The sequence below is a fragment of the Castor canadensis genome, chromosome 4 (assembly GCF_047511655.1).
Source record: "Castor canadensis chromosome 4, mCasCan1.hap1v2, whole genome shotgun sequence".
Classification (NCBI taxonomy): Eukaryota; Metazoa; Chordata; class Mammalia; order Rodentia; family Castoridae; genus Castor; species Castor canadensis.
In genome coordinates, this window is record NC_133389.1 from 83,235,009 (window position 1) to 83,248,761 (window position 13,753).

The following is a 13,753-nucleotide window of genomic DNA, read 5'->3' on the forward strand; positions in this document are numbered from 1 at the left end:
CTACAATTAATATTCAGAAATAACATTTGCAGTGATTTGAATGTGTCTCCTAGAAGTTCATATGTTGGAAATTTGATTCCAGAGTCCTACGTTGATGGTGTTTGGAGATGGGACCCTGGGAGGTGGTTAGGGTTAGATGCAGTCATATAGGTGGCCCCCAGGGCTGTCAGTGGCTTATAAGGAGAGGAGACCTGAGCTCTCATACTTTGTCTCTTGCATGGGGTGGCTTGCCCTTCCACCGTGTGCTGATGAAGTGCAAAAGGTCTTGCCAAACGCCAGTGGTATACTCTTGGACTTTCCAGCCTCCAAGATTTTGAGCCAAGTAAATCTCTTTTCTTTATAAATTACCCAGCCTGTGATATTCTGTTATAGCAACAGAAAATGAACTAAGATAACAACTTTTCAAAAGAATTCCAGAGCCAGAGAACAAGAGTATTCTATGGGAATGAGAGAGGCTTCTTTGAAATCAAATGCGTAAAACCAAAACATTCATTTAAAAACCTCCACAGATAATGTCAAGGAAATCTCCCCAAAAGAAGATTGGAAAGAAAGAATGGTAGAACCGTGCAGAAAGATGAGATAGAGGATCGATCCAAATTGTTCAATGTCCAACTGACATGGATCCAGGGAGACAGATGCAGACAATGAAGGGAGGAAATAAGAAAATCAATAATATCATGGTTTAAAGCCAGCCCAGGCAAATATTTCCCTAGATCCTGTCTCAAAAATATTCAACACATACAAAAAAAAAATGTCTGGCAGAATAGCTCAAATGTTAGGAGTTCCTCCCTAGCAAGCACAAGGCTCTGAGTTCAAGCCCCAGTACCACCAAAAGAATGTTTTTACCCCGATGCAAGCTTTTTTAGGAAGCTACTAGAGAATTCTGTAAAGCCAGAGAGCAAGTCAAAGAAAATAACATGGACTTTAGAAACAGAAGTTCAGGTAGGAGAGGAGGGGAGGAGACCCCCACCACAGTCAGGTAACAGACCTCAGGTGGAGCAGGAGGGAGAAGGAAAACCAAATAGAGCTATGGATGGATGTGGGCCAGAGTGTGAGACCACTTGGAAAGATTAGCCATAGGTACACAGAAACTAATCGAATGAAAAAGGCACACAATTACTGAGCTCAGGAAAAACAAAATGTACAGGGACACATAATCGTTTTATGTCACTTAACTCAGCAGCAAACAATACTTCATAGTTAAAAGAGGCCATTATGCACACTGCACATTTATTTCACTAAAGATTAAGTGAAGACAGTGTATATAATCTAGGGAGAGAGGAATGTATGTAGGAAGATTTTAAAACATCTACATCTTTATCTTCCATACCAGGACGTTTTGGGAGTTCCAATGAGATAGGCGATAGCAGTATGAGAAGGTAATTTTAAAATGTGGAGACAAAAGTGGACATAAGTAACTAAAAGGAGCCGAGAATTGCTGCCTCTGCAGGGCAGATAACGATTAAGGCAGAGATCTGCTGCCTTTCATTTTAAATTCTTTGGTACTAGTACAACAAACAAAAGAAAAAAAATGTTCTTACACAAATACAATTTCTTTTGGCTGCTTAAAGGGTTATTTTTAAAATTAATATAAGCCAGAAATTCTCCTATCTTCATTTATCTTTTTCTCCAATCACTAAGTATATAAAATGCACGTATAAATATACTTGCATATGTCTGTCCATATTCATCTTTCCTCTTTTCTCTAGGCTGATTCAGGTGATAGGGAGGCTCGTTTTACATTCTTCACCAAGGAATTTTCCAGTTGCTTGCTCATCTGACCAACATGCTCTACCCGGCCACTCCCAACCACTCCAAGGGACATTCTTCTTGGCTGGTCACCCTTTGGAAGCCATGAGTTCAATCCTTCCAGTAGAATACTGTTCCTGTCACATGGACACTGGTGGACACCTTACATTTCTTTTGTTGGCATGCCCCACCACACAAAATGATCTCACTTACATGTCAGCAGAAGGATCACAGGTAAAAGAACTGTATGACCACTTCACACACACTAGGATGGCCATTATAAAGCAATGACAACTGCGACCACGACAGAAAAATAACAAGCATAGGCAAGAAGTTAGAGAAATCAAAACCTTGGGCCTGGTGTGGGCGGGACTGTAAGATGGTGTAGTGGTTGTGAAAAATAATTTGGTGGTTCCAAAAAATTAAATATGGTTTTACCATAGAACTCAGCAATTCTACATCTGACAGTACAGACGGTCCTTAACTTATGGTGGTTCCACTTGTGATTTCCCAGTTTACAATGGTGCAAAAGCAATCAGCATTCAGTAGAAACCTTACACTAAGTCTTACATTTGGGTCTTTTCCCAGGCTAGAGATACACAGTAGGATCCCTTCTGGGGATGTTGGGTGATGCGGTGGCATCTCCCAGTCAGTCACGTGATCACGAGGGCACAACCTGACACTAGAGATTTGTGCAGCTGGGCAGCGATGTTCAGTAGGTGGAACGCATTGATGCATTGTCGACTTATAGGGAAAGAAGTCAAGGAGCGTCTATACGTCTCCGCATTTAATTAAATCTTTAATTTGTCTGCATTATGTAGTTTTCAGTATACAAGTTTAAAATATTTGTTGGATTTATACCTAAGCACTTAAAAAAAAAGTGTGCTACATTTTGAAGCTAGAATATTTTCCCAAAGCCCATGTGTTAAATAGTCCCCAGCTTGGCATTCTTGGGAGGTGGTGGAAACTTTAGGGTGAGGCCTAGTGGGAGGTCTTCTGGTCACTGGGGGTGTGTCCTTGAAGGGGATAGTGGGCACCAGACCCTCCTCCTTCTCTCTCTCTTTCACTCTTGGCCATGAGGAAATGGATTGCTGCTCCACACGTTCCTGCCAGGCCCATAGCAGTGAGGGTCAGCAGTCATGGACTGAGCCTCTAGAACTACGATCCAGGCCACCTGTCCGTTTTCTGTGTTGATTTATCTCAGGCATTTGTTACAGTGAAGAAAGCTGAGTACCACACAGAGGCAGTGCACTTTGAACTTGGTGCTGAGTGCTCGTGGTTAGCAATAGAAAGAACTCGTTTGTGTATGCCGAGTTTCCATCCTGAGACCTTTCTGAACACATTCGCTGGTTCTAGGGAGGTTTTGGAGATTGCTGTGGATTTCTACACAGTTGGTCATCTACAAATAGGTGTTCCTATGTGAACAAGCACTTGGTGCTGTTTTTGCCTGTGAAGGCTAAGTCTGCCACTTAGTTTCTGTTTTATATTTGTTCGCCAAGCTTTTCATGTCTTTGTTTACTTTTTCCTGTCTTCTTATGGGTTATTTCAACATTTTAAAAACTTCATTTTGATTCAACCATGGTGTTTTTGAGTATATCTTTTTAAGTATTGTTATAGTGGTTGCTCTAGATACTATTATACATGTGTATATATATGTATATAAGTTACATAGCTACATATATGTAACTCCTCACAGTAGACTGCTATTATCACTTTACTGGTTCAAGTGATGTATAGAATCTTTGTGTGTGTGTGTGGTACTGGGCTTGAACTCAGGACTTCACACTTGCTAGGCATGTACTCTACCACTTGAACAACTCCTCCAGCCTGAAGTATTGACTCTTACCTCTCTTTGTGTCCCTTTACCATCCCCCTTTGTGTCCCTTTACCATCCCCCTTTGTAATATACTTGTCTTAAATATTTCTGCTACATACATTAGAACCATGTCAGACAGTGTTAGAATTTTTGCGTCAATCATTAACATTATTTAAAAAACTGAAGAGAAAGAAAACATTTAGCCATATTTTTGCTTGCTGGGTTCTTCCTTCTTCTCTGTTTAGAGAATTTCCTTTAGCCATTCTCTCAGAGTAGGTCTGCTGGCAACAAATTCTTTTAGCTTTTTTTCTGAGAATGTCTTGATTTTTCTCTTCATTCCTGGAGGATATTTTTCCTGGATAAAAGATTCAGGGCTGACAATTCTTTTCTTCTGACACCTGGAAAATATCATGCCACTTTCTTCAGACTTCCATAGTCCTAGATGGAAAATCAGTTATGCTAATTTTTATTTTCCCTCTTTAGGAAAGATGTAGTGTTTCCCTGGCTGCTTTCCAGATTCTTTGTTGTTTTCAGTTTTCAGAGCTTTATTACACTGTGCCTTGGTTTGAATTTCTTCACATTTAACCTCTTTGGGGTTTGTTCAGCTTGTTGAACCTTTAAGTGATGTGTCTTGCCAAATTTGGGATTTTTCAGCCATTATTTCTTCCAACACATTTTCAACCCCACTCTTTCTTTTATAAAATTCTTGAGAAATGAATCCTAGCTATACTTGTTTCAGTGTAAAAGTCTAAATACAAGTTGTACTATTAAGTTGTCAGGGGATACAGTGTAGTGCTGTGATAGAGTGCTTGCTTAGCATGCGTGAGGCCCTGGGTTCCAATTCCAGTGAGCTTGCATGTGTGTGTACACAAATCATTTGCTCCATTGTGTTAGGAGTAGAATGGAAGGCTGAGGGCTGAGGATGGTGAAGGAAGAAGTGGGATGTAATCTTAGAGTTGAGTGGACCCGGGCATCTCTGGCAGTTTGCTGTCACTGAGCACAAGCCCTGGGCCAGAAGAGGTGATATGTGTTTCATGGGGACAATAAACCTTGTCCAGATGGTGTCAGGGAATGGGGAGACAGGAATACTTGGCAAAGCTGGCCAATCCCTTTCCTTTTTGAGTACGCTAGTGAACTGGGGGGAAGATGTGGAAGATCCTACAGAGAAGGCAGTTGAAATCACTTGACTATAGTGCGACCTCAGGTCTCTTCCAGCCCAGGGCTTTTGTTGAATGGGGCATTTTGGGATCTGTCCTTGGGACTTCTTCCCCAGCTGCATTGTTGCCATTTCTATGTGTAAAGCATTAGTGTAGGACTGACTGGGAGTGTGTGTGTGTGGCGGGGGTCGGGGGGGGCAGTGTGAAACTTGGTCCATTGCCTTTTGGAAGGTTTGTTTCTGAAGTCCATAGCCATGGATAGACTATCCTGGTCATATCCTCTAGCCACCATGGACCTCAGCTTCCTTCTCTGTGACTTTTCATAGGATTATTCCAAGAGCTGATGAAATTAAGTGTATATAAAAAGAGTCTGTAGTACTAAAATTCTACACCCATACTTTCTAAGTAGATTAGGAGTCACTTCTATTCATGTGTTCGGTTGCTTATAATGCATTTATTTATTCAGTATATTTGTCGAGTCTCTGGCATCAGTGAAACAAGAGAGTCATGCCATGAAGAGTAACTTGTGAAGAACAAGGAGGTGACAACTGTGAGCCAGTAACTCCTCTACCCCCATCCAATGCTTCCCTGTGGTCACATTTGTCTGGGCTGCACCTATGCTTTTGTCTGTTGGACAGGGAGGGTTAAGTGGAGGTTCCAAAGAACTTGTCTGAATCAAAACAAAGCTTTCAAAAACTGAGGTATCCACATTGTTGGAGTGCAATCCAGTAAGTCTTATGGGCCAATAAGAAGGTACTCAACAAACCAGCCACTTGTTGAACTCAGGTTCCTTAATAAATCTAAAAGCAAGATTTGCAGTGGACCAGCTCCAGGTTGTGTGAGTATCTCCCATGAGTGACTGCTCTGCCCCCTGCAGAGCAGGAGCTCCTGTGGGCTTTGCCTCACTTTGAATTCCTGTTGTCCAGCCTCATGCTTGCACACAGAAAGTCCTTGTGTGGCAGGACTGAGTAGTGGCAACAATGAGCACCCTTGGTTTTGGATTGCAGGTGGGAGCCCTGCCCCGACTGTGTGATGTTCTGCAGGTGTTGCAGGAGGAACGGGCCCAGTGCCTGCAGGAACTCTCCAGAGAGAGGAAAGGAGATCTGAGCATGGAGCTGCCAGTGCCAGGTATGAGGCCCACCTCAGGACATGTGCACATGGATCATGTCCAGTTCCCACTGGGCTGGGGAGCTTGTCCTCAGGGCCAGGGTGAGGGGGACAGGTCCAGCTTTGCTCACTCAATCAGCTGGGACACCTGGTACTACATGGACCCAGAAACCAGCACCTCCACTCCTCCCTTCTCGGGCCTGTGGGGACAGGCGGTGTTTTCTAACCATCAGTTTCTGTGTATGTGCATTGCTAAGGTATGAGTTTGGTGGGAACTGCTTCCCTAGGCCATTTCCCTCCCATGCATACTGTCACCTCTACTGCCAGCTTGATGAGTGAGGTAGGTGGGAGCAGCATGGGGCCAGGAAAATTTGCTGTCCTGTGCTGGCTGTGTAACAGCACACAACGATTTAACCCTTTGATCTATAGAAGGGAGATGATAATATCCATGGTAGGATTACAACAATAGATGAGACAAAGTATATAAAATACGGTGTAAATACTTAATTTAAATATTATTAACAAACACTTAGAATATTATTAGTTTTTCTATTTAAATGTTAATTGTAAGCTTAGCATAATACAAATGCCCATAATCTCAGCTACTCAAGAAGCAGAGGCAGCAAGGCCGTGAGTTCAAGGCCAGGGGGAAAATTACTGAGACCCTAGCTCAGAAATAAAATAAAAACAAAAAGGTTTGGGGGCATGGCCCAAATGGTAGAGCACAAGCTTAGCAATGCAAGGCCCCGAATTCAATACCCAGTGCCACAATAAAAGAGAAAAAAGTGAATTGCCTTTCTATTCCCTTCCTCAATTTCTCTTTGCTGTCTATCACCTAAGGGTGTAGAATTAAGAAAAGAACTTGGGCTGGTGGAGTGGCTCAAGCGATAGAGCACCTGCCTAGCAAACATGAGGCCTGAGTTCAAATGCCAGTACCACCAAAAAAAAAAAAAAAAAGAAAAAGGATTTAAGAAGAGAACCTATTGTAAGTATTGTAACATTAGTACTGAAAATGTTCACAGCAACATTGTTTGTCATAACTAAATAACCAAGATGTGGGAACATCCGAATGTCCATTAGCTGCTGGATGGATAAACAGAATGTCATCCATCCTGCAAAGATGCATCAATGAGCCTTAAAAAGAAACGAAGTACGAATACATGTTACAACATGGGCGAACCTCAAAAACACAGTGCCAAGTGAAATAAGCCAAAGGTCACACAATGTACAATTCCATGTATTTGAAATGCCTAGATTAGGCAAATCTACTGGGACAAGAATTGTATTAGTGGTGTTGGCAGGATGGAAGGGGAGGGACAGTGGGCAGTGACTGTGATGGGCTCAGGGTTTCTTTTGGGGTTGTGAAAATGTCTCAACCAAGTAGAGGTGATGGTTCTGTAACATTATACTGTGTCTGCTTGAAATTGTTAATGATTAATTTTAGGTTGTGATTTTACTTCAATTTAGAAAAAAGTAACAAAGAAACACTATGTTTAAATTAGATAATTCTGTGATCTTATACAAGTTACTTAGTATCTTTGGGCCTCTATTTCTCCATTTATTTTAAGAGATTGGCATGCAACTGAAAACATTCATTCCAAAAATATCAATGTAGCACTTACGGTAGGAGGTGAGAAGAGTTCACAGATCACAATAGTGAGGAAGCGGCCACAGAGCCGCTCGTCACTTCGGAATGCACTGTGCAGCTTGGCTTTACCAAATAGGAATTTCTTTGTTGCATTGCAAAAAGTCCAGAGCTGGTGTAAAGTACCAAGATGTCACATGCTCCAGTTCCCCTGTCTTTTGACTTAATGTGTGGCTTTTGACCTCTTGGTTGTACAATGGCTGCTGTACCTCCAGGGAGGAGAGGAGATTCCTTCGAGAAGGAAGGTGAGGAATACTGAGAAGCCAGATGGCCTCTGCTTCCGCCTCACCTCCTGGCCAGAGCTGCCCAGCGCTCCTGGCTGCAGGGGAGGCTGCAGGACATGATTTTCAGCTGTGCTGGAGGGTTTGTCGGGTGGGGGTGAGAATGAGCAATATGTGCTGTTCTGCCTGAGCGTAGGACTGGAGCTCATGATCCGCCCCAGGACACCATGAGAACTTTTTGAGATGTGGCGTTTGAGCCCAGATCTGATCTTTCCCAGGCACAGAGATACATGTGAGCTCAAGGGCCACGTGTAGGATTTTCATCCCTCTCATAAGAGTGACGGAAGGCCTGAGAGTGTCAGAGGCCAGCGCTGTGATCATCTGTGTTTTATGAAAAGATTGCCCTTGCTGCAGCATGGAAGGCGAGGGAGAGGGACAGAAGTGGGTTCAGAGACCCACTGGGAGCAGGTGGTTTAGCCAAAAAACAGTGATCCCTGGGACTAGCTAGTGTGCCTTTGTTTGGATTCCCCAGAAGCAGATGATCAGTGGGGATGTGAGAACTGAAACCAATAGGGAAGGAAGCCAGCAAACACTGCGTTATCTCTGTGGGCAACCTGAGCTGAATCAGGCTCCTGAGGGACTGGATGGAGCACACACCCAAGTGGCAAAGGTACTGAAGGATTTGGCTACCCATTCCTCAAGTAGTTAGAGATGGGAAGCATCCCCTGGGCTTGGGCTCCAATAGCTGGAGAGACACTTGGACAAGAGATGCAGGGGACAGTGAGATTGGCAGGCACAGAAGTCAAGACCAAGGAAATACAGGCAGGGTATCCTTTGGAGGGCCGTGAGGTGAAAAGGAGTGGGCATATTCAGGAACTCAGGCGTAGCAGAGCGATCACCCTTGGAGGGCTGTTCTAGAGGGCCTGACCAATCCGAGATGGAGCCTTTGGTCCTCCTTGGTCCTCCCTTAAGGAGCATCAGGCTGGCTTCACCCACTGGGCTCAGTCTCAGACTAGGCGGCCCTGTTAGCTGGGCCTCCAGTGCACCTGAGTGCCCAGGTGGTCCTGTTGGGCTCCCAAAGAGCAAGGAGTAGCCTCCTTCCTGTAATCAGAGTTGGGCTCATGGCCCCTCATGCTGGGTTGGTGAAGTGGGGGGTGAGTTCCAAAATGCTATTGTGGGGAACAAGTGAATTCATCAGTGAAGGCAGGTGTCTATCACAGTAAGGAGCCCCTCTACAGCCTCTCTGTCCCAGCTCCTTGACGCAGCCGTGTGACCTCTGCCATGGCTGTCTGGGGTCCACTGAAGCCCTCTGTCCACCAGCACACTCAGCCCTGCCTTTGGGTAGCACCTGTCCCATGAACCACTTGCCCAGCCACTCTCAAAGCTGACTGCAGCCCTGTGTGTGGGCCTGCTCCCCTGATGAAAAAGGGGAGCAGTTGAAGTGGTTTACTGAGATCCTGGCCATGGAACCAAGGCAGGCTGGTGCAGGAGGGTGACAGATGACCTGCCCCTGCCTGGATCTGTTTTGCATTTGGCCTTCTGCATTTTTCATTGAGGAGTCAGGGTCTGGGGCTTGGAGACATGGTTGTAAAGCCCCTAAAACAGAGGATGTTCCAGGACAAGAGTTGGAAAAGTCTCTAGGCCCATCCTCTGATTAGTAGAGGAAGGGCAGCCAGGCCATCAGGAAGTGTGAAACTGATGTGGTGGGTGAGGGGGGAATGCCCTAAGAGACCAAGAAGAGGAGAAATGACAAAGGGAAGAGCAGTTGTGGGGTGCTCTCATCTGAACCAGGTGGTGCCATGTTGGAGTCTCCTGAAAGACCCTGGAGAGGATGAGGTGGAGGGACTAGAATCAGGCCCAGCCCTGTGCCCCTTGCCCAGATCTGTCACTGCAGAAGTTCTCCTAGGAGCTCAGCCAGGGGTCTTCCATCTGCTCCAAGGCTCTGTCTGGCTGCCAAGTCAGGTAGGGGTGGGGACTCTCTGCTGGGGACCCAGGGTTAATGGCTAAGCTGCCCTTCCTCCCCCAGGGAGAAGGTTAATGTTTGAAAGCCAGACAAGTCACAGGAAATGCCACTCCTGGAGCTGTCACTGAGCCGGGCATACTTATCACAAATAAAAAATTAACTCTTCAGCTATTCTGGGCTAGGTGACCAAGGCCGACCTGGCATTTTATGGGAACATTTCAGGGTCACCCTAATAGCTGCATGTCTTACTCCGCAGGGATATTTATTAATCTGTTTATAGAAGCCACTACCCCCAGAGCTGGCTGTTGGGAGGGTTCTGGCTCTCCTTAGGGGAAGAATGTTCCAGAAGGACAGTGTGATAGCAAAAAAAGTATAGGCCTTGCAGTCAGACAGACCTGGGCATGTGTCCTACCTGCTCTGTAAATTAGGGGCTGTGTGACCTCCATGGGCCTTGGTGTCCTAGCCTGCAAGGGGAGCATGCTAGCCCCCTTTCTTCTTGTCTTTGCCCAGCTAGTTGCCCACTCCCCAGAGCACAAGCAGGAGGGAACAGGCTTTTTATTTTATTTTGGTACTTCTGTTTTTGAGGTGAAATTCACATGGCCTTAAAGTGCACAATCCTGTGGCATTTAGTGCTTGGGCAATGCCATGGAACTACCACCTCTACCTAGCTCCAAAATAGTTTCATCACCCCCAAATAAAATCCCAGGCCCATCAAGGAATCACTCTCATGATTCCCTCCCCAGCTCCTGGCAGTCGCTAATCTGCTTTCTGTCTCTCTGGAGTCACCAACTCTGGACATTTCATAAAAATAGAAACATACAATCTAAGACCTTTTGCATCTGCCTGCCTTCCTTCACCAAGAACAACGCTCTCAGAGTTCATCCATGGTGTGCGTCAATCAGTACTTCATAAATGCTGGCTTTTAATTTGGCTTTGCTAGAAAATAGTCCTGGCTCCCTTTGGGATCCCTGATGCTCTTTGGCCATCAGTCCTCATCCCTTGTCCAGGACCATTTCCCACTGGCTGCCCACAGCTTACCTCTCTCCAACCCCTCTGACCACACTGGTCTTCGCCCATTTTTCAGAAATAAGTTAACTTATTTTAGATAGTTTTGAAATTTTAGGTCTTAAAATAATGGTGCAGTAAGTACTATTATCATCCCCATTTCACAGATGAAAAACTGAGGCTCCAGGAGGCCCAGGATCTCACAGAGCTGTATCAGGACTCTCAGCCCAGATCTTTTGCCTCTAAATCCTGAGCATTTTGTAGCTCACACAACTGAGCTGTGAATGACCTCATCTTGATAGGGTCAGGGATATCCTGACCCTATCAAGATAGGTTTTCAAGGAGAGGGAGGGAGAGAGAGAGAGAGAGAAAGAGACAGAGAGACAGCGAGTAGGGGACAGGTACAGTTTGTACAGTTCCTGGGAAGAGGGAGATTTAACTCCTGAACTCAGGAGCAGATGCAGTCTGTCACAAAAGCAACCGCTCAGCCTCAGGGCTGGGTGGATCTTTCATCTTTTTAGACAGCCTCCATTCAGTGCCCAGCACTAGCTCCATGACTCTCCACTTGAGCAGGGTCCATGCTCCCAAGACTGTGCATCCCACCCAACTGCCTATGCTTCTTGGTTTAAAGATAAACACCCCTGGCCCTTAACTGTGTCGCCTGTGGTGTGATTTTAAACAGCTTTGCCACCCCAGGATCTCTGCCATCTGAAAGATTACAGATGTGAGTCACAGGTGTCCTGCTTCAATGGATGTTTTAAATTTAGCCTCATCCTACACAATAGTAGCTATAAAATCACAAATGCAATGTGCTAGCCTTATCATTTTTCTAAATGTGTATTAAATTCTCTAAAGAACCATGCAACTATTAAACTAAAAATGTTCAGACATGTGCTACCCAAAAGCCCATACCCCTCGTGTCCATCACACACTGGGCACCCCTGGGTTTGCTCTGAGCTTTCTGTGCCCAGGCAGTGAAGCCGAGGTTGGGAGAGAGACTATGAGACTCTGTTGCCAGCACCCAGGAAATGAGCAGTTCCTTGTGGGGTTAGCAGCCAGGTCTGCTATGGCTAGGAGGCAGCCTGCCAGGTGGGACCTTCCCTGAGCAGGCGAGATAGGAAGGCTGGGTGGGGTCCTAACTCCATAAGGACTTAACTCTGACCCCCTGCACTTGTCATTGGGGTCCTCCTCTACCATGAGACAGTGGCACTACCTGATCCCTGGACTGCTGTAACATTCAGTTCCAGAATGTCTGAAGTGTGTCCAGCACAGGCCTGGCATGTTCTCTCCCCTGTCCCAGTGCCTTTTTTCTATGCACAGCTGACATGAAAGGTGTGGCAGTGATCCAGCTGGCAGAGGTCCCCACATGGCCCAGACCCTCCTGCCTGCCCTTTGCCAGCCCCAAGCTGGGTGTCCTGTGGGCCTTGCCTGGCATGACACAGCTCAGAAAGGCCCTCAGATGTCCTGGCCCCTCTGTCTGTCTAGTCAGCCAGGCACAGGTCATCAGCTGCATGGACTGGAGCCTTCCACCAGCACCCAGGCAGCCCAGTGAGCCTCACTGGTCCTGAGTCCCTCTCTCCTCAGTGAGGTAATGGCTGTGCATTGTCCCACACTCTGAAAATGCCTACTTGCTCTGGAGACGCCACCTAGTGGGCAGGATGGGAGCTGCCTAGTCAACACAGCATCCTGCAGCCACACAAGGATGTCTGCATAAGGAAAGATGTCACAGCGACTCTTGGGAGTTCAAATGCTGAATAGCTCAAAGTGGAGAGAGGCAGAAAAAGGGGCCTCCCAGGGCCAATTCACAGCCCCAGGATATCTGGGGAGGCTCAGAGGCACCCAAGGGTCTGGTGTGCTCCAAGAGACCCTGCTCAGGCCGGGGGAGTCCCTCCCAGGCACTCTTAGGCCCAAAATAGAGCAACTCAGGCTCCTCCTGCCCCGGGCTTGTTGTGACATTTCACTGGCCTTGTGGGAGGCCCATCCAAACCCTGCCCTCTCCATCCTGGAGTCTCCATTTCTCCGGACCCCACCACCCTGGCCCTGGGCCACAGCCTGCCCTTATCCTCCACCTCCATATCCAAACCCCTTCTCAGGCCTTCTGAGCTCAGCCTGTGCTCCTCCCTGGACCTCCCATGTCCTTTCCCTCAGGGCTGGTACTACTTCCAGGGCAAAAACACTTGGCACCTGCCTTAGCTTCCTACCTCCCCAGCGCCCTCCACCCCTGCTTGCCCACCCCATTGCCTCCTCTCCCTGGCTCCCCTAGCCTGGCTGCTACAGTCCAGGAACAGGGAGGCTGAGAGGTGGCCCCAAGCAGTGGGCTGAGTGGACACGCCCACCTCCTGCATTTCCTGGCTGTGAACCTGTAAGCTACTTCTCCCTCTGCTTCATGACTTCATTTATAAAACAGGTTGAGCAGGTGCCTTGGGATCCTCTCATTAGTACCAAGCCAGAGTTGGCAGATGGAGGACCAGAAGGCCAGGATCTGGACATGGAGCTGAGAAGTTAACATGGGCACCCAAGTGACAGCCTCCTTTACAAGGGATGTATCATGGGAACTGGTGTGCGAGCCATAGACACTGGCCTTGGTCCATTCATTTGCTCATTTGCTGTGTGTGCTGAGCACCTTCTTTGTGCCAGGCTCACTATAGGAACGGTTGCTCCAGCCATACACAGTCAGATAGGTTCGTACTCAAGGAAGCTCTGCCTGGTGGGGAGCAGAAACTGCTGATGAACTTCTCTGACCTCCTTGCAGTGTCCTGTCCGTGACTATTTATGTCACTGTCTGCTGGGAGCCAGGGGTAGGTCTGGGCCTCTAGATATGGGGAAAAGGAAGATGCAGCATGGATTCTCCAAGCAAAACCCGATGACCACATACAGCAGCATCTCTGGAAAGTTCTGAGGGTGCAGGTTTCTGGGTCTGGCCTCCAATCGGCTGAATTAGCATCTCTTGGCATGAGGTCTGGAGATATGCAGGTGGGACATGCTCCTGGCTGAGCTCCTGGCTGAGCCCTGCAGAGGAGCAGGTCACCAGGGAGACTACACTTAGAGGGGGTGAAGGTGTCATGGAGGATATTGATACCTTGAACCTGG

General features: G+C 46.8%; 1 protein-coding gene across 8 annotated transcripts in view; it reads left to right on the forward strand.

Annotated features, from left to right (window-relative positions):
• The window catches only part of Sctr (secretin receptor), a 60,857-nt gene that overhangs the window by 11,168 nt on the left and 35,936 nt on the right, over positions 1-13,753 (forward strand). For 2 of the 8 annotated variants that reach the window (XM_020184084.2, XM_074070548.1), the window contains one exon: positions 5,730-5,850. In XM_020184084.2, the coding sequence (XP_020039673.2) occupies positions 5,730-5,850 (121 nt within the window). Of the gene's footprint in view, positions 1-5,729; positions 5,851-7,509; positions 7,720-7,848; positions 8,366-13,753 lie in introns of those variants that run through there. The other 6 variants (XM_074070546.1, XM_074070545.1, XM_074070543.1 and 3 more) reach the window with 6 other exon arrangements.